Raw genomic sequence first — 26,803 nt, forward strand, 5'->3', positions numbered from 1 at the left:
CTGAGGCTCGGGCAGCGTGAGTGCACACAAGTCATGCATCTACTCAGCCAACAGTTTGGACATACATATGGCCATAGGCGCCTCACCTTTATCCTTTATCCAGCCACGGGTGGGTAACTCGCTACTACTGTACGTCATAGCATGGTCTGACCTCTAGAGAATTAAGGTGAAATCAAGAGGATGAAAACAAGCAAATATACTGATCGTTGCTTATGGCAAATGCTGCCTGTACCCGCGTGGGGCTCCGGGAACACGTACTCGGGAATGCGAAGCCCCGCAGTGCCTGTACCAGACCCCGCCGGCCCCGGCACCGGGCGGCGGCAGCGCCCAGACTTCGGCCGGCCCGCTCCGGAAGGGCCGCCCGGCCGCTCCCAGCCGTGCCGCGCCCGAGCCGCCGCAGGGCCGCCCGGGCAGGGCCGGGCTCGCCGCCCGCTCCTGCAGGAGCTCCCGCCCGCCGGCGCTGCGGGGAGCACCGACCCGAGGGCGCGGCCGCCCGCGGGCGGAACAACAGCCGCCGTGCTGCGGGCCCGGGTACCGCCTCGCCCCCCCGCTCCCGCCCCGCTGCCGGCACGGGCACCGCCTCGGCCGGGCCCTCCCACAGGGAGCCCCGGGCCCCGCTCCCGCCACCCCCTCCATCCCCCATTCCCGGTCCCCTTCCCGGTCCCGGGCGCCGGGCGGGGGGGGGAAGAGGCGAGGGCGGGGTGGGGGGGGGGGGGGGGTTGTAGCGGCGTCACCATGGCGACAGTGACGTCACCCCACCCTGGATCTCATTGGAGGAAACCCCGTGGCCCCAGCCGCAGCCCACGGGCCCAGCCGAGCTCGTGCCCTGCCCGCGCTCGCCCCCGCGGCGGCGCGCTCCTCTCCGATTGGCGGGCGGTGCGCGGGGGGGCGGAGCCGGGCGCGCAGGCTGGGCCGCTATTGGCCGCGTGGGCGCGGGCCGCGCAGCGGGTCGGTGCGCGCGCCAACGCCCTTCAGCGCTGGCTCGGCCGAGACGGGAGCGGCTCTTTCTCTCCGCCACAGCCCTGAGCGCGGCACCGACCGGGTGCGGCCCGGCCCCACAGCCCGGCGGACCCAGGTGAGCGCGGGGCCGCGGCCGGCGGCGGGATGGGCCCCGCTCCGCTGCCTCCTCCCGCCGCGTCCTCCATTTTGTGATCGCGGCGTGGAGAGCTCGGCAGCCCCGGGAAGCGGGAGGTGCATCCAGCGCCGCCATTTCGCACCCGCTGCCGCTTCCTCTTCCCGCCCCGTCGCCACGGGGACTCCGTCGGCCCCCCCCCCGCCGTCCCAGGAGACGCGGCCGCTAAGCCCAAGACCGCACCCGCTGCCGTGTACCGGGAGCCGCCGCGCTCCCCGCCGGCAGCGCGGGGCCCCCGCCGCGCCGAGGTCCGGATCGGCGGCCGCCGGGGCAGACGGGAGGCCTGGGTCCGCCGCGCCCCGCCGCGGGGAGGAGAAGCGCCCGGTGCCCCCTCCCCGGCCTCGCGGCCCCGGCCTCGCTCGCCCCTAGGGAGGCGGGTCCTGGAGGGGTTTAACCCCTGCTGCGTTCGCCGGCGCCGAGCTCGTCTTGCTGCTTTTATTATGTATTTTTTCCCGCCAGTCCCGGCATTCATGCCCGCCTGCCTCCGGCGCTCGCCCGCAGGGCTGCTAACGCACGGGGGCAGGGATTTGGGCGAGGGCCTTAGGCAGGGTGGTAACCAGGAATCATTCCACAGTCCCTGTTAGAGGGCATATTAATATGCTCACGTAGGGCACGAAGGAAAAGCGGGGTGATGACTTTTTTCTGATGGAAAAGCAGCTATTTCCACTGCTTGGGCGGCTGGCTGCCGTCCCTTGGATAGCACCGACTGAGTGTGACTTCTCCGCCTGGGTTTCTAGGTCGTGGTTTCCCGAGGGGTGGACCCTTGGGACGAGTCCCCGTAGTGGAAGGGCAGGATGTTGCAGTCCGCCTCTCCTGGAAGAGAACCTGGAGATGGGGAAGGGAAGGCAAGGCTCACAGTAATTCTCGTTTTTTGCTGGGTTGCAGTGGGTGCTGTAGGATCGTGTTCGGTGGTGTTTATCCTGGCATCATGGTTGCTGTCTTCTTTCTGTCAGGTTTTGAGGTGCATTCTCTTGTTGATAGTGTGACATCTCCAGCTTCTTCTGCTACTGCACTGCTCTTGTCCCACTGCCAGCCACCATGGATAAGACCGAGTTGATCCAGAAAGCCAAGCTGGCTGAGCAGGCCGAGCGCTACGATGACATGGCCACCTGCATGAAGGCAGTAACGGAGCAAGGGGCCGAGCTGTCCAACGAGGAGCGCAACCTGCTCTCCGTGGCCTACAAGAACGTGGTGGGGGGGCGGCGCTCGGCCTGGAGGGTCATCTCCAGCATCGAGCAGAAGACAGACACCAGTGACAAGAAGATGCAGCTTATCAAGGACTATCGGGAGAAGGTGGAGTCTGAGCTCAGGTCCATCTGCACCACGGTGCTGGTAAGTGGGGACTTTGTTTTTTCTTATATTTCGTTTAAGGTAAAGAAATGCACTATTTAAGTGTGCTGCCGTACTGGGGGAAGCATTGGGAACTCGGTTGGGGCATATCATGCAGTGTTGTGCTGGAGTAGGTGAGGTCAGTACCATAACTTCTACAAGCTTACATGGGTCACCGTGATGAGGAGGATCAGCTGCACTATGTTTTTGGCCCTATATGTGTAGAGGCATTTGAGATAGTCGGTTTTGGGTGTCTGTGAGGTACATTTTTGGGTGGAGTGATCCATATGCAGTATTTCACCAGGTAGTTGCAGAGATACAGAGAATTTAGCCTTTCTGCTGTGGTTAGTAAGCCTATTTGTAAGATAAGCTGGAAATGTGAAAACCCTTTTATTCAGATCAGCTAATAACTTGCTACAAACATTGAAACAATGTGTGCATTTTGTTAACTTCCTCACGAAGAAGAATACTCTAAAGGGATCTTCAAGAGACATTCTGAGGAATGTTATAAGTTTGACTTTACAAACTTAAACATCTGTATTGAAGGGGGGAAAGAGACATGTAGAAATTGTCTTTGTTAGATACAAGCTGACTTTTCAGGGTATCTTTGAGATGAGTTTGCAGTAATTATCGGGCAATGTAAAGCTAAGGTGTAAAGACTGGAATGACACCCTAAGCATGCATTAAACCCAGAAGTACATTTCTGTGGAAGCAGCAGAATTCCAGATGATATTGATAGGAGAACTGTAGTGGGAGCTCAAGAGTTGTGTGTCAGCAGTGAGGAGGCTGCTGGACCCAGTTCTACATGACTAGGGAATTGTATCTGCAAGAAACTGCATGTGTATAATGCAGTAGTAATTCTGTGGCAGATCAGCTTCAGGGGTTGATTTGCTCCTCTTAGTTACCTTTTTTTTTCGGTGTCTAGTATTGCTAATGTGAGACCAGGAGGAAGCAAGTCTATAAGGAAATAGACAATTTTGAGGTAAATTTATTCTAGATTTGTTTAGGAGATGTGACTTTAAAGGTAACTAGTCTGGAAGTAACTGATTTTTTCTTCTTGATTAAGTGTTCTGACTCACGTATAAGGGAATGCTTCTTTGGATTGTGCTGAAAATACCTGTATGCTTCCTTGTATGCTGCCACCTAGGTTTGTTCTTTCTTTCTAAATCAAAGTGAGTTGTCTTGAAAATAATTTTCGTATTTATTAGCTTTTAGTTAATTCCTTAGCACATTTAAGAGCCCATGCCTTCCACAAGAGCAAAATTGTTTTTCCAGTTACAGGTGTATTGAAATTCTGAAACTTTAACCCTTGTGAAAATGATGGGACTTCTGTAGGATTCCTGCTTCCTGTGACAAAAGTTTCACTAGAACCCTGTGTGATGAAGGGCCAGCATTTGTGTCACTCTTCTTTCTCTACTCAGTGCCCCGCTTCAGAACTAATTTCTTGGGACCTCCATGTAAGGCTCACTCTTCAGATTTCTTAATCTCCCTTTGTCCTTTAACCAAATCTAGTGCCTTGGAGAAGGTGATGCATAAAATCTCATACTGGTTGTACCATTTTGACAAGGAACTCGTGTTTCCATAGGGAGAGGCGTGAACCCCTTCACACAGTGTCTCTACTGAAGTTATTGCACCCCATCTGATGGTGGCCAGCAGCTGTTCTGGTAGCCATGCTAGCACAGACCTCCAGTGTAGGGAAAGCAAGCTCTTCCTGTGCTAGATGATTTGTTCAATGCACTCTAGTCATTCTCTGTTCTCAGCAATGGCCTGTTGGCAGCTCTCTCCTTCCGGCCTGCAAGGCTGCAGGAAGTAGTGAAGACCAAAACCTGCAGCTGAGCATGCTTTTCCTGTCCTGTCCTGACCTGCTGCAAAGATGTGCCTTCCTTTGGTAGGAGGAGGTGTCGGCTATCTACTGCAAGCCTTCCTTTTTTTATTCTTCCTTTGAGGGCCATGTGCAGTTCTGTCCTCTTCTGATTGCCTCCCTTTCCTCTCCATCTACCACTCCTCATGATCCATGAGTCAGCATATGAGAGGTTGGAATTCAGGAGGAGCAGGCGTTACAAAGGATGGGTTTCCTAAAGCTGAGCCACACCACGGGTTTGGCTCCTCCTTTGAATGATAATTTTTTCTGTACTAGTACTATGGTAACAGCTTGTGGCTTTTTCAGATCTCTTCAGCTGAATCTCAGAGATGCTTTTTTTAATTCTAGGAAGGCAGCTAAACTGTAACAACTGCTGGCAAATAGTATGGAAAGGTTGCTTGTCATCTGGAGTATTTGGATTTAGCAAGGGTGGGTGTGTTGGGTGGAGTGTGACTGCTGTTAGTCATACTACTAACAGTTTTTTCAAAAGGTTTTTTTTTAACTGCTGGTGTGGCATATTTCTAAATCTTCATGTATAAGTACTTGTGCTAGCATTAAAAATGCTCCTAGTTTTTTTATTAAAATGGCATGAACACGGAATCTGTAATTACTTTTTTTCCTGCAAAAAAATGCCCCAAGCCAGTTAAGTAGGCATTGTTTCAGGTCATGGTTTGATAAGGAACTTAAATTTAATCACCACTAGAATACAAATATTCAGAATTACATTGAGATATCTGTATATAGGTATATGCATAAAAATAAAGCTTTTACTGATTATTTAACTGACATTCTTTAACTGCCTACCTTATAAGTAGGCATGATCTGAATGCTTTTTAGCTGTTAATTTTATGACTGGTCTTTCAGATGAGAGTAGCTCTTTAATAGAGAAATGGTATGGCTGTCAAACAACTTGCATAAATGTTTTATTTGAAAGGTACATAGGAGTTTTGCTGAACTCTCTGTATTGATTGACTAATTCTTTGGTAATGTAGAGAGTTAATATTGAATCATCCCTTATGACTCATAGTTAAAACTGTTCTTGAAACTCACTTCTCCTTGACTAAAACAGGTTAGCAACTTAATTTTTTTCAAGATAAAGTTACACTATGTTGATTCATATACTCTGAGCACAAAGTTCATGTTGCTTTCTCTTGACTTGAGTGATTTCAAGACAGGTACTAGATAATGTAGAAGGGGTGGATGCAGCAGCAACTTTCCTATAATTAGTGAAATGATGTGGGGAACTTTGAAGATGGAGCACACAGTATAAGATCTGCTTAATTTTATGCACACTCCACTGTTCAGTGACAATAGTTTTTTTAAAAAGTTAACTTCTGAATTGGAACCTTTCTGGGAAGGTAGATTAAACTGGTGGGTTTTCTGAGAGCCTTGGTCGTTTTGCATGGCTATAACTTGTGTTGCATTCAGGCTCCTTTGTTCTTTAGCAGTAATGTGAAGGCAGGAAAGACAGCAGCCCTTGCCTGGAAGCACTCTCCACTTACAGCTTGACGGTTTTTGTGCCTGTTTGCATGTGTTCAGTTTCTAGGTCCTGATGTGTTGGAGCTCTTCGTGGAGTAATAGAGATAAGATTTGGTAACTATTTGCCCACAGTTTAAATTTTGATGAATATGCAAAGTCATTAGATCTTGAAAACAACTGTGTCTTGATTATTACTTCGCCTGTCTCTAGCTGAAGTGTTAAAGTGTTTTTTAAATATTCTTAACAAATTTTGTGTAGAAAAGTTACATACCTGAGGCTTTTAAGTTGTTTCTCAACATCAGTTTTCACAGTGTCCTCTGTAAACGTTTTTACATTGTGTTGTGTCAGGCCCACGATGCCTTGTTTCTCATGAAATGAGCGATGGCATTGTGAACTCTGAGAAATGATGGAGCAGTCACATTACTTGTGCTGTTGGTTCTTTTTGCCACCCTGTGGCAGTGCCTGCAATGAAATAGTTTTGAGCTATAGGTGTGCAATGTCTGTTTTTTAATGTCTTAAGGCTGGTGGGATGCTTTGATTTTCTGAGACTTTACTGTTAATTGTTGAAAGCATGTATTGGTGCGTTGCTCTTGCCAGCTCCCCTTTCCTTCCTTCCTACCTCCCTCCTCCCCGAGGTTGCAGTGTTCTTGCTGCTGCTTCACATACTTAAGAAACAATAAAAGCGAATGAAAATGAGTAAAAAAATCTGTCCACTTCTGATTATTACCCATTTTGTTGATCTAGTTCTAAAGTTAGTCACTTAAAATGAGTAGAACAAAAATCTCCATGCTAGAAGGTAGAGCAGTTTGTTTCAACAGCACAAGTTCAGAGATCATTGAAAGTGAAGTTGGCATTTTCATGCAGTAGCAAATAGATTCCTCATATCAGCTAAAATATCTGATGTCTTGATGATGAATAACTTTGACCATAGCCCTATTTCTTCCCTACTGTTACTTTTGGCCTACAGAAAAGTGAAATCTTTGTGGGTTTTTTTGCACATGGAGAAATTTGCCATATTCAGTAGGTATCAGCTTCATGATGCTGTCTAAACAATTGCCAAAGTTTCATATCTTGTGAATTCTTTGTCTCTGTGTTGCTATTGTCAGGGAAGAGAGTTTGTACAGAAATGTATGTGGTATAGACATGAAACCCGTAAATAAAAGGATATTACATATAGTCTTTTGATACAGGAAACTGTGTAGGATGCAGTTTTATTTTGAAGGTCAGGCATGCTAATCACTTAATATTACATTTGAACTTGAGTTAGTTGTCCTACTTGTGGTTGGGGACAGTGTTGCAAGTAGACTTTTAAGCTTTTTTTAAGTTAAAGGAGCTGCTATTCTTAAGTGACTGAATAAAGGGAAAGGCTACTTCATAAAAGTCAGGTTGGGAATGTTACTTCTTGGTAAGTCCAGAATTGTGGAGTGAATGTGAATTGAATGAATAGTTTGGAATAAAAAATTTTTTTTTGTGAAAAGTAATTTGTGGAGAGAGAGAGAGATGATTTTTCCTTTGTGTTCTTAGCACAACCTCTAGCAACCATCAACACATTTGTGGTAAGAATTGTGGAACTTAATAGTTTAATTTTTTTTTAGTGTAATATGCTTGAAACTTAGATCTGAACTTATTCATAGTTTTACCTTCTCTTACCTTCTCTGTGATCTTTCAATAGAATCTGCTGCTGGAATCCTCACTCTTGTGCAAAGGAAACTTGATCATTTCTGAAAAGGGTCTGATTCTTGCAGGAACAAAGCCTACAGTGCACTGAGGTTCTTGAACAGACTGTAACTGTTCAAGAGTCCAGCTGAGAATAGTTCAAGGAATTCTGTTGGAGCTGCAGCCTCCATCCCATGCAGTCATTGCTTGCTGCCCCCTCCCCTTACAGCTGAATGCTGTCTAGAGTTACTTAATTTCTTGGAGGACATTTATGGCTTTGGTGGCCTTGAGAAAGTAGGATGTGCTCACTAGGTCGAACTGGACAACAAAACCAAAAATTCTGTTTTTCTGCTAATGCAGTGAAGCTTTTAACAGATTTTGTAAATCACTGTCAGGCTTACCTGCTAGACAGTTGTCTCACAGGCACTTCTACTACCTTGGATACTAATGTGATGAGGTGCCTTTCTGAAGAAAAACACAGCAGAGGCTGTATTTAAGAGAGAGAGAGCTTGATGGGAAAAGAACACACTTGAGTTTGAAGGTTATTACACTTGATTTCTTTGACATTATGCCATTTGGGGTTGTTTAGTACAGTATTAAAGGAGTAAATTGTACAGTTTCTGTACAGGCACTGTAACTTGGTATTCTGGTTTCAGCAGTGGGGGGATGCCTGATTTTCAGAGGAAGGTAGCAAAGAAAACAGCAGAGGAAGGGCTGGTAAAAGTGAATGGGTATACTTTGGTAGGTGAAGGTGCGTGCTTCATTAATCAATGTTTTGATATTTAGCTTTATGCTCTTGGCCTTTCAGACTGAGGGGCCGGGTGCTTTCTTACTGCCAATAAACTTGAAGCCAATTTTGTCACAAAGGTAGGGTAAGTAATAACTATTCTTGAGCACTGCATTTGTGATGCTCAGTATAGCTCCACCAAGTTTATTGGAGGGATATAGAAGTTCCTCCTCATCCTTTCTGCATCCCAGGAAGCTGGAACCAACATGAGAACACTTCAGCTGTGCATACTGAGGATTTGTAAGCTTGTCATTTGCTAACCCATCCTCTATATCTGAATATATAACAGTGCCCAGTTTGTGTGAGCTGTGCACATAGGAGAGGCACCAAAACAATTTGAGTGCTGAGTTTCACATCTTGTAGTCTGTGCACCCACCAAAACATCAGGTGTCAAGATCTAAGAACTGGAAGTCCTGAATTAGCTATGATTTTGCTTGTACCTGTCTCTAAATTTGTTAAGTAATCAAGGGTTTGATTTACCAGTTTCTAATATTGATAAGGGTTTATTATTTGCTCTATTGCTCTTTATTCTCTCCTTTAATTTATATGATCCATTCACTGAAGTAGCCTGATATATGAGTAGTGTTCAGCTCTGAAAACAGAAGAATTTGCATTTGCTTTAATAATAGCTTTTCTAAATACACTATATATACTCTTACCTGCCTGACAGCCACATCATTCCTGGACAAAACTTCTTCAGGAAGTTGTTGTAAATTGTCTCATTTGGGGAATAACAAATTACTGGCACGCTCCCAATCACAGTCCCAATAGACTGAGTAAAATAGTACATTGCTGGGTTTCCTTCAAGATAAAGTTGGATGATGCAAAAGGCTCTTCCAAGCTACACTATGCAATGGGAAGAAAGTGCATCTGTTGTGTTACCCTTTTGAGTTTCAGTGATCCCAAGCCTCTGATCAAGAGCTCCCAAAGAGAGATGAGAACTAAAGCAAGTCAAAATTGCCCTTTCTGTAAGGGCAATGTACCTAAGACCACATAACTCCTGTGTGCTGCTGTTCCTCTTGAGTGCTGTTAGTCTAGCTATACCTTGGCCAGTCATTCAGTCTTACCTCTAGGCTTCTGTAGCTGCAGAGCATAAAGTGTTTTCAAATGAAAATTTAGAGTTTTTTGTTTGATTCTGTCATATTATACAATGTCATGAGTGGATGCTGAAAGAAGCTTTTAGATGGCCAGGATTCTGAAGGGAAGGATTTGGTGTCTAAAATGTGTGTTTGCTAAGAGGAGAAGAGCACTTGGAAGTATTTTGAGGAATTAGAAATATGTGAAACGCAGTCATGGAAGAATGTTAGAATCAATCTGAGATAAATGTCAGATACCAAGGAATTTTTCTGAAAGCTTTTGGCTGTATGGCCATTAATTCATCAAAAATTTATAATTTTTGAAAAGAGGAATGACTTCTTTTTTAATACTCATTTCTACATTTGATGGAGGGAAACTGGAAAACTTTAGGGTCTTCCATAAAAACTTAAATAGTTCTCTGACTTTCACTGTATTGTTCATCTTGTCTGAAAAATCTGTAGAAAGGAGAACTTGTATTTCCATACATTTCTAGTTCCTGGCTTACATAGTTCTCTGGGGACCGCAGAACTTTCTAACTTGAGGAGAAGTATAAGCAGTGAGTGTAAATTCTAGATTAAATTAATCTCAGCCCCAGGTGGGAATAGTGTGGGCAGACGTGCTGCAGCTCAGGCTTTCAGTGCATTTGTTAAGTGAGATTCCAGATACTTCATTCAGGGCCAATCCTAGGTATTGGCTGCCAGTTCTTACAACTGTATGGACAAAGACATGGAACCAAATGGAAAAGATGAATTAGGTCACCCTCTCTGTTTTCATGTCGGGTACGTTTGTCTCTGCTTTCAGTAGTGCTTTGTCAGGTCATCTTAAGGCCATGCCATTACTGGAAAGGTACACACATATTTTCCTCAATACATAAACTGAAACACTGTTAGTCTGGAGAGGTCTGTATGAAAATCACTTAATGTTCTCCCAAAAGGAGTTGATGCAGAGAGCTTGAATCCTGAAGGGGGAAGAACTCCTGAAGGTTCCGCTGAATTACAGTGTTGAAAGTAAAGCGATCTTACTGTTGCAGCAGGGGACTCTCCCTTTCCTGTCAAGAAAACAACTGCTGAACGTTAAAAAACACCTAGGTTTCAGTGAGTCATACTGTGGACTTTGGAATGACTGATTTTACTTAAAATAGTCAAGAAGTCCTAAATACTACTCTGCTAGACCATTAAAACAGGCAGTCATTTGTGAGTAGAAGCCTTATTGAAAGGTCTGAGCCCACCCCAATCATCTGTGCTGTCAGAGACTTTGAAATATTTGATGTGTTTAAATTCACATTTAAGTTATATTAGGTGATTATGTTGGTCTGAGCTGCCTCACCATCTTTAGCTTTGCTTTTTGACTGCAGTTGGGGTGGGAACCATTTCTGTCTATGCTGCTTCTAGGTCTTTTTCATATTGAGTCTGAATGGACCATCAAAAATACTTGAGATGGAATAATTTTTTCAAATGTTTTGCATACTGCAGCCCTGAATTCATGTAGCCTCATTCACTCATGGTGTTCCTGTGAGATGCAGGCTGCTCATCTAGATGGGACTCTGATGTTGAATCCATGTTTCAGGATGGTGAGGTAACTTGCTAGAAGTGTTGACATGCACTCTCTGCCTTGTGTATTATTTTTAGGAACCTTGTCTCAAAACAGGTTTATTTTGAAACAGTTTCTTCACTCACATGTGACTTTTTGGTTCTGTGGGGTTTGGCTAATTAGTGTTTGGTACAACATTAAGTAATCAGTTACTTGCTGTGACCCAGGTAACATCTGTGCTCCTGGCGGCTGTGCTCCTCGATAAACAAAACAACCCAAAAACACTTAAGAGCTCGAAATAGAGAACATTCAGTGTCAGTTGAGAAAACAAAGAAACATCTAGGAAACAGCAATGAAACTCAGTCTAGTTCCTGTAAAACCTGTGAAAAAGTGGTATTCTGGAATGACAGCACCTCCTCTGCTGGCAGGTCTGAGAACACTTGGACAGCTAAAAGGTGCTGAGCAGAAGTTCAACTTGGTTTCTTTTTTTTCTTTTTTTTCCCCCATATAATTGAACTTTTTCATTATGCAGTAAGGAGGAATATAATTTCTTTGATTTTATAAGTATTGATATTTACTAGTTTGTTCTTCTGTCAAAAAATTACTACTATAAGTTTTTGGGTTTTTTTCTATATACTTTTTGTGTCATATGAGTTCAAGCCAGGTGAAGGACATTGTTTTAATTACTAAAACCTGCAAATGCCAATTACTTCACACAAACTGTTAAGATGTTCACTTTTAAAAATAGCCTTTAAAATTACATTCACAGAAGATGGAGATGGTGCTGAAATAAGGAATTTTAGACATCTTGAAGTAAGATACGTGGGCTTAAGGCTCAAGAGTATTGTTGAAACAGTCTGACTTGAAAAAATCAAACTTTATCCAACATAGACTTCATTCAGAAAGTTGTGTGCCAGCTGTTTAGCGCATCAACACACTCCTTGTTAAATACCATGCAGCAGCTTAACTGATGGGACAAACTTTTGGAGACCTTTGCTGTTTCTGATGGTTGCTTTTACATTGACTTTTTTCCTTTTAGTGGAACAAAATTAATGATAAACTGTACTCAGTGAGGACTGCAAATGACAATGTAGATCTGTCTTTTAATAGCATAACATTAAATAACTTGGTGCTGGTGTTGTGACCCAAACATGTCATAGATGTTGACATCTGAGTGATGGTGGCATTGTAAATGTTTTAGGTTACTTGAGTTTACCACATTGTGAACTCCTGTCTGTACCTAGGCACATGATGTCTTTAATGTCCTTTGAAAATTGGCCTCAAACTAGTTGTGATGAGTAGATAATGTCTGGAGCTGACCTGGTTCACGTTTATCCTCTGGTATTGAATGGCTGAGTGTGAAGAATATGTTCACTAGCTCGTGATATTGGAATATATGAGGAGACTTACACTCATATACTTGCTAGTCTTACTGAAGCCCAAGTCTAAATGGCACAACTGCTGAAGGAAACTTAAAAGGTCAGTTGGGTATTCAAGATGCTTTTTTTTCAAATTTATCTTTGCTGTTGAGATTTTTTATAGCTGGATATGTGGGAAGAGAGAACAGCACAGACCAGATAAAAGTGGTATTTTTCTGCCACTTGAACCTACCCTGTAGTTAGACTGTATAGAAAGTATTTAGTGTACACTATAGTTGAACTTAATGTCTCAACCAGTCTTGCTTTTTAAAATAGGCTTAGGTGGGGAGAAAGTGGGACTTTCTGTTATGATGTCAGCTTTTTCAAGGAGGTGTTGCCCTGAAAAGACAGAACAGGAAGCATGTGTGGAGTGGGACTGGAACATGAATTGCAGGGGAGGTGTGCCAGTGTGTTGCAAGGTGAGGTTGGCTGGATGCACACAACAAAAATTATTATTAAGGAGCTCTGTCTTCAGGGAGCTGCTTTGTCTGTGTCAGACATACCTTCAGGTAAAGGTATACCTCACATTCCTTCAGGGCTTGCTTTTCATAAAGCTGAAAAAATGGGGAAGTGATGAGAGCAGATATACTTAATATTTCTGGCTCGGGTTAATTGCAGTGGTCAGTGAGTACCGCGTGCTCAACCCTTGAGCCTACTTAAACAGAAGGGAAAGGGGACTGAGAGGATACTTACCTAGCTGGGAAAGAGCAAGAGTAGAGTGGAGAAGGATCCAAAAAGGCAATTGAAATGTAAGTTTCAGTTGCATGTAGAGGAACATGTTTGCCAATGGAGAGAGAAAGGGGAAGAAGTATCTAGCTGCCAGGCTCCCAGCCTGCTCCCCATGGCTTCTTCACGCAGCTGCAGACCTGTTCCAGGGAGCGTCAGCCCTTTGTTGCTGGCATCTCTATAGTAGATAAATAAACCTTCCTTTCATGGGAGGGGAAAAGAATATCATATATGAGAATATGATGCTGTTAGGATGACAAGAGTGTTTGCACACTGTGAAGGTAGAAGTAAACTGAGATGGATGAGCAACACTTAGGAGAAGAGGAGTGGGAAATCTTGTCACGCTCTAGGAGGACCAGCGTGCCACTTGAGCGTAATATGGCAGTGTGGGGGAGGCAGCAGCTGCCAACCACAGCCTGTCACACTGCAAACCCATTGTAATGCAACTGCAGTGGGACACAAAGGGTCTGGTCTGAGGATAGAGCTTTGATTCCTGCTCCTGGTTCTGAGAGGCATCCCCATCAGGGCAGATCAGCAGCTTGGACATTGTGTGGCTTTCATGCAGCTTCTGAGGCATATTTTGTGCTGCAGAGCACATCATGGCTGGTTTTTCAAGGCTTGGTTTAGAAGGTGATGGGAAGAGCTGCAATTCTTAAATGATGGTGGCAGCTGTATTTTAATACATAAAAGGGATGGGCAGATTCACTGGATGTGAGCATGGATGGCAGCCTACTACTGTATTGCCTTACTTCATCCCAGAATCATGCCTCTTGCAGTGCTTATCTCTGCCTAGGTAAAATCACAAAAATTTTGATGCTCTCTGTGGTCTGCTTCATTGCTTTGCGTGCCTGTAGCCATTTTACTTAATATCAGCTGATGTTGAAAATAAGGATTCCTGGCTAATTTCTCTCTGCTGGAAAGGTAAAAATGTCCAGGTGAAGAAAGATGAGAGAAGAGATGCAGGAAATCGAGTTTTCCTGGCTCTTACTGACTCACAGCAGTGTAAAGCAAATAATTTGGCTTACTGTGCTGTCTGCTCTCACTACCCCACCAGCATTTTGTCTCTGAGAGGGAGGGTAAGATGCCTTCCAAGAAGTTACGATAATCCTGAGATGAATGGCTCATGAAGTACACCAAATAAATTATTGATTTGAAAGATTAACATCTGGCCTGATAAATAATCAGCTTCACTCAAAGTCTGTTTGGATTCTGTTCTAACTTACATGATTCATAAATGAGATCTTGTTCCATTTGAGGCTATTAAAAAAACAAAACTGAATATGTAAAGTCCAGAAGGAGAATGTTCCACCCTAGCTGAAGGAAAAGACACAGGTCTCTTCCTACTTGTGTTATGTAAGGATTAGGAGGCCCTTAAGATGAACTGGGAGTGAGAGCTGCTGGGCTACTGAGCTTCTCCACCTGAGAAGTGCCTAGGAAATAACCCACTCTTTGCTGTCTGAAAAACTACAGCTCATTCTCTGCATCACTTTTTCTCTAAGTTTCTCTGAAGTTTGGACAGAGCCACTGGTTATCAGATGTGCGTAACGAAGGCAGCATTTTAGGGATGCACTGACACACAGGCCCACAGTGCTTCTTGCTTGTGGAGGGCTGGCACAGCAAAATCCTTTCATATTCCCAGAAAAAGTGTGTGGCCTATGCCATCGGGGGTGGGGCGGGGGGAGTAGGGAGTGTAGCTTTCAGATTTGGCTTAAATTGGCCACGCTAAAGCTTTCCTGTAACATTCTTTAGTGTGCACTAGATGCCAGGGGTTAAGTGTTTTTCAGCCATAACCAAGCCATATCAGCTCTAGAGCTAGAGCTTCTCCAAAGACAGAATTTTGTAATGAAATGTGTAATACTTATTGTGGGCTAAGTATACAGTAAATTTCTGTGTTTTGGAAAGCATAAAAGAAAAATGCCTGATTGTTCCTTGTTGATGTAGTTGTACCATCTTGAAAGTTATATTTCAGTATTTGAAAGATGACTCAAAGATAGAGTTTTGCAAAATACCTGGTTTAAAATGCTATATAGTATCTTCACTGCTTCTCTGGTCAGCACTCCTTAGACTGTGGCACAGTTCATCTGAGCACATGGATAGCTCACATCTCTGCTATTTAATGCAGTCCCAACCCTAGGATGGCTTTTGGAGGCTGGTGGTTACTCTTCTAACATCATGGATTTAAGGAACCTTTCTAAACCACAGGTGTATTATGTGTCACATTTCATCAATCTGGGCAGTTTCTTGGAAAATCAAACTCAGACGTTAGACTTGAGGTTACCACGTTGTTGTCTCAGAGACTGAAACTGGTTTGTGCAGTGTTGCACTTTTATGGCTGACGTGGACATTGTCATAGGAGAAAAGTAGCAGGAAAACATTGAGCCAAAATGTGAAGTTCTTTTCTTTGCAGAAATTTGTAAAATGGGAATAACTCATTCCAGTATGGAATGATTCATGCACAATAACAGTATTAATCCAATGTTGTATTACCCAGCTGCCTACTACCTTTTAACTCTTCTTTTGAAACAGACCTAAGGTTTTGCTGCTTTTTCCATAACACCAGTGAGCTGTACTGTTCTATATGTTTGCTCAAGCCCCTGCATGCTTGACTGTGTTAAACTGTTACACAGATTCCTCACTTATGCCTTTGCCAAATAGCCAGTGTCTGGGCTTTGGCAGTGGTTTTATAGCCTTAGACAAACTCCTAAAAACGTCTGTCTTTGATTTGGTAGGTGCAAGGGTGTGTCAGGCTTGGTATCATCTTACCTTCTGCTGCTTTCCCTAGGGTGGTATCAAGGGCAGGTATGACACTCTGCTTGCCTTACTGCCTTGGTGGGGATCTCTGAGGCAGCTTGTCTGGGCACTGCAGTGTTGCATCCATGGGACACATAGAGTTTGGATGCAAAAATGCTTTTTTAACCCAATTTGAAGTACCCTTCCACAAGTGTCAGTTGAAAATAGTTGCCAAAACCTCAAATGGACTTGGATTGAGTAAGCACTTTGAATTGGACTGCTCTGCTTCTATTGATCATTAAAGGAAGTAATAATGGCGTGGTGGTGTGCATAGGGAGTATGTTTGTGTCTAAAATTAGCTTGATTTGATTATAGTGCTTTAGTAGTCAAGTAGTAAAGTGCTAAGGATTTTTGTGCAGAAAGCTAACAGTTCCTTGAATATTTCCTTTGTAGCTGCTTCATGTATTTGGATACATGTTCATGTAACAAAAATCTTAACTAGCCAGCTGCAAGCCTTGTGGAAACTTTCTGCTCCTTTTTTGACCTGTTCACTTTCCAAATAAGTAAATGCAGATGTTTATCACTTACATTCCTACTGTGAAATTTCTCTGAGTACTGCAGGGTTTCCTTGAGTGTGTCTGAACTCACTTGCATCTTTTGTCAACTCTGGAGAACATGGGTGGTTGTAGTAATGAGTTGGGTAAATCTCTGGAGTTCAGGGGCAAGGTCAGCCAGAAGCTGTTCTGCTGCTTGTCAGTTCTCTGAGCTACCCTGTTCTCTGAGGGAAAGTCCTGTACCTCTTCTCTCCTTTCTTCACCCTTGTCGTAGGATGACTTGCAGCCTTGGAGAGAGACTTACCTTCTCTTGCTGAAGGCTTGCAAACCTTTCCTTGTCCTTCTGGTATCAGGTAGGGGAGCTGTGGACAAGGGGAGTGATGTTTGCAGCAGCTCAGGGTGTGCTGGAGAGCACCGTATAGCTCTTTCCATTCTGGGAATAGCAAGGTGGATATGAGGATGCCTCCCTGCTGTGCTGCAGCCAGGTGTTCCTTTAGAACCTTGTGAAGAGCTGGTGCAGTTTGGTGAGGTTGGCTGCTGACTGAATGGGTTTGAATCCTTGACTCCATGTGGTAGGTGGGCTGGAGATTCCTTATCACAAGTCTAATAAACAGAATTGATGAAAAAAAAAGTAGCTTTGAAACTTTGTGTCGTGTTTTGCTTTTCCAGTAAAAGCTTACTCATTTGCAGCGTTTTTGAAATGAGAAGTGTATATCCCGAAACTAAATTTGGTCCTGAAACTGTACATCAGTAAACCTTTCCTTGTTACTTGCAGTCTGATAGGCCAGTTGGCTGTTCATCTTAATGGTTGTGTGCCAACTCAGTTTGTTGGAATAAGTGTGCACCTGTTCTAGCTCTAAATGTGCCTTAGAACTCCGTTTAGCCTTGTAGCAAACGTTTGAGTCCATCCAAACTGGATGAACTCAAATCTGGGAGAGTAGATTGAACTTAGTTGCAGTGGTGTTTGCCATGTGCCAATGTGTGTTTTGTTGTGGTTTCAGGAGCTCTTGGACAAATATTTAATAGCTAATGCAACTAATCCAGAGAGCAAGGTATTCTACCTGAAGATGAAGGGAGACTACTTCCGATACCTTGCTGAGGTTGCCTGTGGTGATGACAGAAAACGTAAGTACCTTGGGTCTTTCCCAGCTCTGGTCCGTGGGTGAGGGGCCAGGAAATGAAATACACAGACTCCAAATTCACATAAGTTAGCTGTGTTTCAGTCAGAAAGCTCCAGTTTTCATACAGACTGAGAGCAAAATCTGACTAGGCCTTAAGTATGCCTGGGAATTTTAGCTGGTGTTCCTGTCATCTACCCTAAATTCCTGAAGAGTTGTTCCGTAATGCTTACTCAAATCTTCTGGAAAACAATGTAGGTGAAGGTACGATAATATATTTAATGGTGCTTTTTTATAATGGTTTACTAAAATTAAGTTGGTTGGGGCAAGTAAACAAATCTCTGTAACATTTTGTACTCCATGGTTGATTCCTGTTGGTCTTTAAAATTTAACCATTTCACTGTGAAGCAGACTTCATTGCAGTCACCTGTGTTTATAAAGAAGCAACAAAATTGCTAGGCTGATACTCTAGCAAAAAAGCATGAGCTGTACTCTAAAATGATTGATTTTAATGGGAATTTTAGTTTGCCCTTTTGGATTCAGCAGGAAAATCCTGGAAACTGCCACTTGATACTGGGCATCTTGAGACTGTAGTCCTTTCCTAGGAATTAGAACAGGTGCATGGGTAGTTGTAAGTACCTCGGGAGCCTCTTCTGGGGAAGATTTTAACTCTGTATTGAGCAGATGTATTGAATTAATTATTAAAACTGTCTTGCAAGGTGCCCAGATAGTGTTGTGATGTTAAAAACTCTTGGAATGGCATAAGCTAGTGATCTGTTTCTACATAACAGACTAAAATTAGTTGTGCAGTAATGCTGTGACACCAAGGAGAGGGACTGCTGGAACCCGTGGATGCTGTGGTGTCCCCTGGGGTTGGGTGTGGCAGGATCTGTCCTTGTTGGCCGCCTGAAACCGGTGGCAGTGCATAGTGGGAGGATGGGGCTGGTTGTCTCTTCAGTAAAGGCTTTGTTAGTCTGCCTCTGTTGTAGGAGCATTCACATTCAAAGATGAAAATATACAGAATGGAGTAAAAGTCTTTGCATTAATGTGTTGCATTTAGAAATTCTTAACCCTTAATTTGATTCAAGCGCCAGCAACAAGTCCATGGGTAGCAGAGAAAAAAACTGCCTTTGGCTTTCCCAAAGATCTGATTTATACTTTGTCTCAAGCAACAGCTACAAATCTGGGCTTGTCCAAGCATAGAAATACCAGCTCCTGTTTGCTAAAATGACTGCAGTTAAATGCCACACGTGCTGATAGGGATACAGTGCAGGAGAGGTTGATTGATACAACCTTGTTAGCAGATCCTGCTGGGGTTTAGCTCTGAAGTTACAGTTCGTGTATCACCATGCGGACTTTTCTGCTGAACTTCTTACAAACTTCAAGACCTTAAGCGTTTCTGATGTTCCACCTCAAAACATCTGTTTATTTTCTCAGCTTCAAATATATTTTATGTACTTAAAAGTTAATTTATCTCCAGGATTTGCTAGCCTTTTGCCTTCTTTCACCTGTTCTCAACTAATGGATAGTCCTTTGGTACTCATTACTTGAGTCTTGACTCTTTTCAATACTTATTAGATTTTACTTACCAAGTTCTTTTACTAGCATTTGCTGGAGCAGTGCCAATACTAGCTGGCTCCCTCACCGAGTATTTTGAGCTCTGACAATGACCTTTCTTTTTCTTCCATTCTGCAGCATGTTTAGGGCAGCTGTTGGCCCTTTGGTTGTCTATCAGAAGTAAATCTGGAATAGATTATAGGTAGCACTCCTGAAGTACTCTCTGACCTGATAACCTCTTTTCTCTGTGGTGTTTGTCCCAGTTATTCTGGGCACAACATTGGGGCTTTTAATCTTGACCTGTCTACACGCAGATTTTGGAGGCAAACCTTCAGTTTTTCAGGAACATACTGTACATGCCTTCCAAACGTCCTCAAGGAATTGGGCCTTCTTTACTCTGCACACATAACTCACATGAACCTGTCCATCCTGAGAAAGGAATGAAGTACAAGTTCTGTAGAAAAAGTAATGAACAAATGCTTCCCCTGTCCGCACCCCCAAAGTATCAGAGACCACTGAAGACTGAAGTAGTCTTGGATGCTTGTGTTTACCAAGTTCTGCGTATTTATTCTCTTGAATACCTTTGTAGTAGCTTAGTTTGCTCCTTGTGCTTTGTCAGTGTGCCAGCTGTACTTAAGATGGGTGTATAATCATTACTTTGATTAAAGTTAAGTGCACTGTTTTCCTAAGAACCAGTTTACATGCAGCACTGTAGAGTCTCCTACAGATGGAGTGATCTAGGTAGAAATATCTTTAAAAAAATTTAAACAAACCCAAAACCACTTTGTTTGTCATTCTTTTACAGAAACAATAGAAAACTCACAGGGAGCTTATCAGGAGGCATTTGATATCAGCAAGAAGGAGATGCAGCCAACACATCCAATTCGCTTGGGTCTAGCTCTTAACTTCTCTGTATTTTATTATGAGATTCTCAACAATCCTGAGCTTGCCTGCACACTGGCAAAGACAGTAAGTAACTTTTTTTTCCCAGTATACCTGCAGGGAAATTAGAAGAGAGTTTATGCTTAAAACTGCATGAATTATTGCTTCCTAGAGTTTGTGAATGAAATAATCATGTTTAAAGTTTCTGATTTCCTAGCTCGTATTGTTAGTGGGATTGAAGGGGTACAAGCAGGCTGTATTTACAATGTGACTTAAAAGCTTCCCATGCTGCTGAAAATTTATTATGTCTTTAATATGGTTTTGTTTCAAGTAGAGCAGGTCATTTAATGTCTGATGTTACCTTTTTTTTAAGCTACCTTTTCTGATAGGTTTAGCTTCTGCTTGCTTAATGATCAGTTAATAGGAAGGCTAAAGATGATTTAATTATTCCAGGCATTTGATGAGGCAATTGCAGAACTTGATACACTGAACGAAGACTCATACAAAGACAGTACTCTCATCATGCAGTTGCTTAGAGACAACCTAACAGTAAGTTGCCTTTTTATGTATTATCTGGTTCTGTTCTCCAGGTGTTTGCTTAGACTGAATTTGTGATGGAAAAAAACACTTATTTTCCTCTCAGACACAGCACAGCACTGACTTGGGCTGTTTGCCTATGATACCTTTTCATAACGTAGTTTGAATGTTGTGTAAGTTGATGTACAACTTCATGCTGTGTAATGTGGAAAAGCAGCCTGGTTAGCTCACATCCTTCCTGGTGTTTATGGTAGAGGGGAGAAGGGGCATTCAGCCCAACCTAATGTATAAGATAGGACAAGGAATTGAAAAAGGTCATCTGTGACATATCAGGGAATTTTACTCAAACTTTTTTGATGACTACCTCAAAACAAAGTTTCTCCTGGTGTGCATCCAGTGTAGCTTGCTTGACTTGTTGTGATTTTCATTCAAAAGCTCTGAAATTTCAGTGTACTAAGAATAAAATCATTTGTTTGAGTATGTTATTATAATGTTGAACCATTTAAGAAACTGCTTTATGGAACAACTAAATTGTATTAAAATATGCAACTATGGCAATTTTTTGGGGAATATCCTCTCTGAATAATTACTGTGTTTAAAATTACAACAACATTTACTATTTTTCAGTAGTCCTTCAGTAGAAGTATCTGTTGTTAGCAGAGTGAAGTGCTTAGCTTCGATAGCCAGAGTGGCAATCTACACTTGCAGAATTCAGCCTGCTGTGTTTGAAATGGAAGTTGCCCTTGGAGGTGCTGTTGAGGATGTTGAATGGCTTGGGATCTATGGCAGAGCTCACTGTTAGGCACAAGAGCTGGAGCCATTGAGAACGTGTCTGCTGTGCCTGAGGGGAAAAGCTCCTTGTGCCCTGCCCTGCGTGGGGAGCTCTGTCCAGTTACCTCTGCCCCAGCAAGTGCTGGCAGCCAGGGCTGTGCAGTGCAGTGCACTGGTACTCTGTGGGCATCCTTAAGTCTAATGAATTATCTTTTCCTTACACTCAGTAGTTGTCTCTTTTTGGAATTCAAGCTACACTTCTGAAAGCTGACACTGTTCTTCTTTTCTTTCTAGTTATGGACATCAGACAGTGCAGGAGAAGAATGTGATGCTGCAGAAGGTGCAGAAAACTAAACTGCACGTGGGGCGTCATTCTCCCTTTCCTTCTCAAAAAACCTTTTTACACGTCTCCATTCCTTATAGCTCCACTTGGATTTCCTATAGCAAAGAAAACCCATCCATGTGTATGGAAATCAATTTATAGTCTTTTCACACTGCAGCTTTGGGAAAACTCCATTCCTTGATTTGTGTTTGTCCTGGCCTTCCTGGTGTGCGGTTACTGCTGTAGAAAAGTATTAATAGCTTCATTTCATATAAACATGAGTAACTTCCAAACACTTATGTAGCGGACTAAAGTGTACCTGGTATTTAAAAACAAATCTGAACCAGTTCCTGCCAGTTGACTGTGTTTTGTATTACAGTAAGATATGAAAATGTAGTTAATTGCAACTAAAGAGTGTTCCACATAGCATTTAATTCTCCACATTCCCTTCTTATTCTGCAGGGTTTCCTTTCCATAATTGACTTTCACATGCTACTGTGTATTCATTTCAGTAGGAATATGGAAGTTTTGGGCCAGATCAAGTTGAGCATTTAAAGTTTGGAAAACCACAAATTGAGTTGCTTCCCGTATCATGTAATACAGAAGCTTGTGTGTTCAAAAACAGGGGCTTCTCTTAATCTTCAGTTGCTGCTGTTTAAGTTGATATCCCTTCCCAATAAAAGTTCACTTACACTCCTGCCTTTGTAGTTCTGGTATTCACTTTACTATGTATTAGAAGCAGCATGTTACTGCTGGAGTACAGGCAGTGCTTTTTGGCAGACTAAAGTGCATGTCATTTCTTAATACACTGGAATGGGAAAACCAATTGAAGTTCACATGTCCAAGTATAAAATTTAGTACTTTTCCATGCAGGTTTGTGCACATGTGAGAAGGTGTCAAGTTTGTCCAGTGATTGTTAGAGAGTTTGGACCACTATTGTGTGTTGCTAATCATTGATTGTAGTCCCAAAAAAGCCTTGTGAAAATGTTATGCCCTCTGTAACAGCAAAGTAACATTAAATAAAATTACATTTTATAAACCACCTACTGTTGACTTGTAACAATTCCATATAGTAACTTAAGGGCTGAACTTAAAAAGTAAGTATCTTGTGCTGGAAATGTCTTTCTCAAATTTATTGCATACTTCTTAAAAGTCTGCCTTTAAAGGAACTTGTTTTAAAAAAATACCCTGGATAACTTTTCATAGTTAATCTGACATGTGGACTTCTTAATAACTAAATTTACTGGAGGAAACGGATTCACCTTAGTAGTGAACTAAGAAAAGATAGCCAATTTCTTGATACACTTTCATGGCTTGCAAATATTCTCATCTAAATGATGCAATTTTTTGGAATCTATTGGAGTTCTCTGCTGTGTTCCCTTGTGTTTTTCCTGATGGATTTCATTACAGTGTTCCAGCTAAATTTTTAGTAATGCAGAGGACTTTGTTGTGCTCTAGAATGTTAGTTTGTGTGCTGCTACATCATGATCTGCTTTCTCTTGTTCTTAGACTACATTTAGTGTTACTGTTTTCCCTCATTTTTGGGGCTTTTTGTAACAATATGTTGCTCTCCTTTTTTCTTTTCCCCCTGGATCCCTTAAGAATTTTTTTCCTAAATCTCTACCTCTTACTTTCCCATGTTGGTGGGTTTTTGAAAATATTTAACTCTTGTTAGTGTTGTGGCTGGACAAGAAATCACATTGCAAAAAAGGATATATATTACTACTCCTTGAAGGCTTCTGGTGGTATATCTTCCACCTTCCATGTTTTTATTCATTGTGTGCACAATGAGTGTTTCTACAATAAAACTGTTCAGATTCTGTGCTTCAATTGACATGCATTGCTCTAAAAAAATTGTATAAATTCCATTTTCTTCATGCAGTCACTTTGAATTGCTGTCAAAGTATTGTGTGGCAGGACTCTACATAGTAAACTCATATGCTTCTTAATTGATGTTTCAGTTTCGTAATTTCCCCTCCCCCACATGTTTCTTACTGATCCTTTATTTGTTTCATAAAGGTTTTAGCTCCTAAGTGCTGCCATTCTCTAGTAAGGCTGTTTGGGTACTACATGTAGCAGTCAGCTTTATCTACTCATTTTTTGCTTTCTTTGCTCCAGGCTTGCTTTCCTTGCTGTCTTCTGGCTGCTGTCTTGGCTTGCACTGCATTGTCAGCTAACACTGTTCTCTTGTTTCCTTTCTTTTGCACCTTGTTGAGAGAGTTGTCAGTTTTCCTTACAGGAACAGCAGCTGGGCTTTGTGTCTAGATTCTAGCTTAATTTATTAAATGTGCTTTCTGATTTTTATCAAGCTGGGCAAATGCTAGACTCTCTTGTTGATTGCATCTGTGTTTTACGTGAAAAAAAGTCTTGACACTACAGCATCAGCTTTAAATTTTAAATAATAATGAATACAGCAGCATCTCTCATTGTTACTTCCAAAATTTGGCCACGTATTTGCATTGTTTTGGAGGAGAGAGGGAATGAAACATGTAGGGGAATGGGATGATACCACAAATACAAGGGATGGATTGTAATTCCCTAAATGACTTTGCTGAGTCTTTCCCTCCCAGGTAAACCTGGGCAATAAATCATCATTTTTAGGTAAAGGGCAGAGTTTGTGATCTATTCCACACATTATTGGAAGCATACAGACTTGAGATTCCCATTGTACAGCTGAAATGCCAGACTTGTGTCCCAAGAACTAAGTGCCCTGTTTTGTGTGAGTGTGGCTAGATGACACGGCTGCTGAAAGCTGCAGCAATTACAGCTTGGCCAGCTTTCAGCTGTATAAAATGCCAGAGTGGGAAGGGTGAAATGTTAGTACCAGCTTTGGGTTACTGCCACGATATTTTCCGCTACACTGCAAAGAGTCCAGCTTCCTAGAGGAATGCTTTGTTGTCTTCTGCCATGTGGTCATGAGGACACCTGACAATAAAGTGTAGCCTGAAACTATGTCATCAAGTATTTTAAAACTTGTATTTCTGTATATGCAAACCAGTTTAAAGGCAGTTTGTCTGTAGTCTAGGATCTGTGCATTGATATTGTGTAAGAACTTCTGAGCAGAGATTCTGTAAATGCCATTAGAAGTGGCTCATAAGCTTTTTTTATTGCAAACTATATTATTTGTTTCCAACCTCTTTGCTTAGTTAAGTCCTCATTCCTGTTGTGGTCATTGTCATTGTAAAAACCCTCTGCTTTGGAAGCAAAAGGACAGTTTGTAAAATCTGTTTGGAGGGAAAAGACTGGGGCTTTTTTAAGCCTTGGCTTCAAATCACATATGGCTGCTCATGTTGTTGCTGCTGAGCAGATGCTGGGTACTTCCAATCTGTTGTAAATATGTTGGAAACAATAAAAGAGGGTCATTACAGTCCTGTAAAAAGGAGGAAAATGAAAGGGAGAAGAGATGTTTGTTTCTATGCTATGAATTACTTAAATTGCAATCCCGGGGAAATCTGGTGTATGACAGCCAGGGAGTGATAGAGTTTGGTTTCAGCAGTAACAGCAATAACAACACTGTACATTATAGCATTCTTCACATAACTCAAGGCTTCCAAAGAGATTTTGTGCATGTGTTAAGTGATACTGAAGCCTCTGTAGTACAGGATGTGTCAATCAGCCCAGTGAAGTTTAAAAAATACTTGTGTTTCTATTCATAGAACAAATTATGCCAATGTGAACCAGGAGGCAACAGAATATTTTGGCTATTATAAAATGGCAGGGCCAAGGTTTTGCCACTCCCATCCCTTCTGAAAAATCCAGGCTGACACAAAACCTGCCTTTGTTCTTTGTTAGTGAAATTTCCTTGGTTTCAATGTGTAGGTGACTTAAACTTCATTTATAGAGCTAATTTGATAAGACTGAATGGTCTGAACAAGATCTTGCTATATGATTTAAAAGGTTTCAGTAGTTGGTGAACTTTAACATTAAAGGTGAATTAAGTTATTAATAGAATTAATCCGTTCAAATGCAGGATCTTGAGAACATAATTTTCAGTTTTCATACACTGGGTCTTCAGTAGGGTTTTATGCAAACATAGGATAAGCACCCAAAAATATATTTTTATTTGGACACTTCAAAGTATAGATATTTGTTAATATGTAGGTACTCCAAAATGCTTCAAATAAATATTAGTGCTCAGTAAGGATTGTGTCAAGTGGAAGCTCATGCCAGCTATTGCTGTTAAGGTTTGTGGTTTGAGAGGTGACACTTTGATCAAGGAGTACCAGAGAATCACCAAAGAATTTTGTGTACAGTGGAACTGCAGCTAGAGCCAGTTTAACTGACCCAGTTTTTGATATTACATTTTGTCCCTCCCCTCAAGTTTTATACCATCTGGGACAGTTTCAATAATGCTCAGTGGGAAATAAAATTAGGGCTTTTGCTAGACCCGCTTGAATTATTTAGCAGCTAAGTTAAAAGCTACTTTGCTGTGAAACTTCCATCCCTACAAATGTGTTTCTGATCTTCTGGTTACTCTTCTGTTCTGCTTTACTCCAGCTGTCTTGCATTGCTCTTCCTTTCTACCCTGTTCTTGTAAGGCTCTGGGGCGAGGGCTGGGCACACTGGATGGTGGGGGAGAGATGCTCAAGGGCACAAATTGCTCTCCCCTCTTGCACATTGCAAATCCTCGAGGGGATGGTCTGCACCCAGGTGCCAGGTGTGTAGGATCCCAGAGGGGAGAAGATACAGCAAGATGATCACTCCTGAAAGTGTTGTAAGGCAGGAGAATTGGAAAACCAGTGCCCATCTGTCAGTATTGAATGCAAACGCTGCAGTCTCTTGTTATTGCCTCCAGAGTGGAAAGGACTTAGGATACTTTTTCAATTAAAAGTGAGGGATGTCATGCATGCAAGTCTGGTGTGTGGTCAAGGCTGAGAAGATGTTTGATATCTCTGCATGTGCTGCTCCATTCTGCAAGCAATGAGTTGCCAGTCTAACCAATTGAAGACTTCTGTTTCAAGGTGGGACAACTTATGCTGTGGTTTATGTACTTAAGTCAGGGGAGACCCCCTAGATATCACATCCCACTCTACACAGTACTTATCAGATGTGTATCTGTATGTTCATCTGCTGATGGCTGGAAAGCCAAATAAAAGCTTTCTCTTAGCTAGTTTCTACCCACTTGTTTTTGTGTCAGGGCTGCCTGTTAGCTAAACCTTGTAAGCATTTTGCTGTCAGCAGCTCTGCATGGAGAGGAATCTTAGATTAACAGAGTGCTCCAGGAATGTTTTGTGGTGTGCAGGGATAGTACATTGTGCAGAACTTCAATACATCTGTAACAGTAACTGGTTTTCAGAGGTAGGTCCTAATGCTGCACATCCTTTTGCTCAAGGTTTT

General features: G+C 42.5%; 1 protein-coding gene across 1 annotated transcript; it reads left to right on the forward strand.

Annotated features, from left to right (window-relative positions):
- The first annotated feature begins 943 nt into the window (after positions 1 to 943).
- Positions 944 to 22,508, forward strand: YWHAQ (tyrosine 3-monooxygenase/tryptophan 5-monooxygenase activation protein theta). The gene is made up of 6 exons (XM_066547222.1): positions 944 to 1,075; positions 2,086 to 2,464; positions 17,281 to 17,404; positions 19,760 to 19,923; positions 20,290 to 20,385; positions 21,439 to 22,508. Exons 2-6 carry the CDS (start codon positions 2,171 to 2,173, stop codon positions 21,496 to 21,498), a joined length of 738 nt encoding a protein of 245 aa, XP_066403319.1. The 5' UTR covers positions 944 to 1,075; positions 2,086 to 2,170; the 3' UTR covers positions 21,499 to 22,508.
- The last annotated feature ends 4,295 nt before the right edge of the window (positions 22,509 to 26,803 follow it).

This window comes from Molothrus aeneus, chromosome 3 (genome assembly GCF_037042795.1).
Source record: "Molothrus aeneus isolate 106 chromosome 3, BPBGC_Maene_1.0, whole genome shotgun sequence".
In the NCBI taxonomy this organism is placed as follows: domain Eukaryota; kingdom Metazoa; phylum Chordata; class Aves; order Passeriformes; family Icteridae; genus Molothrus; species Molothrus aeneus.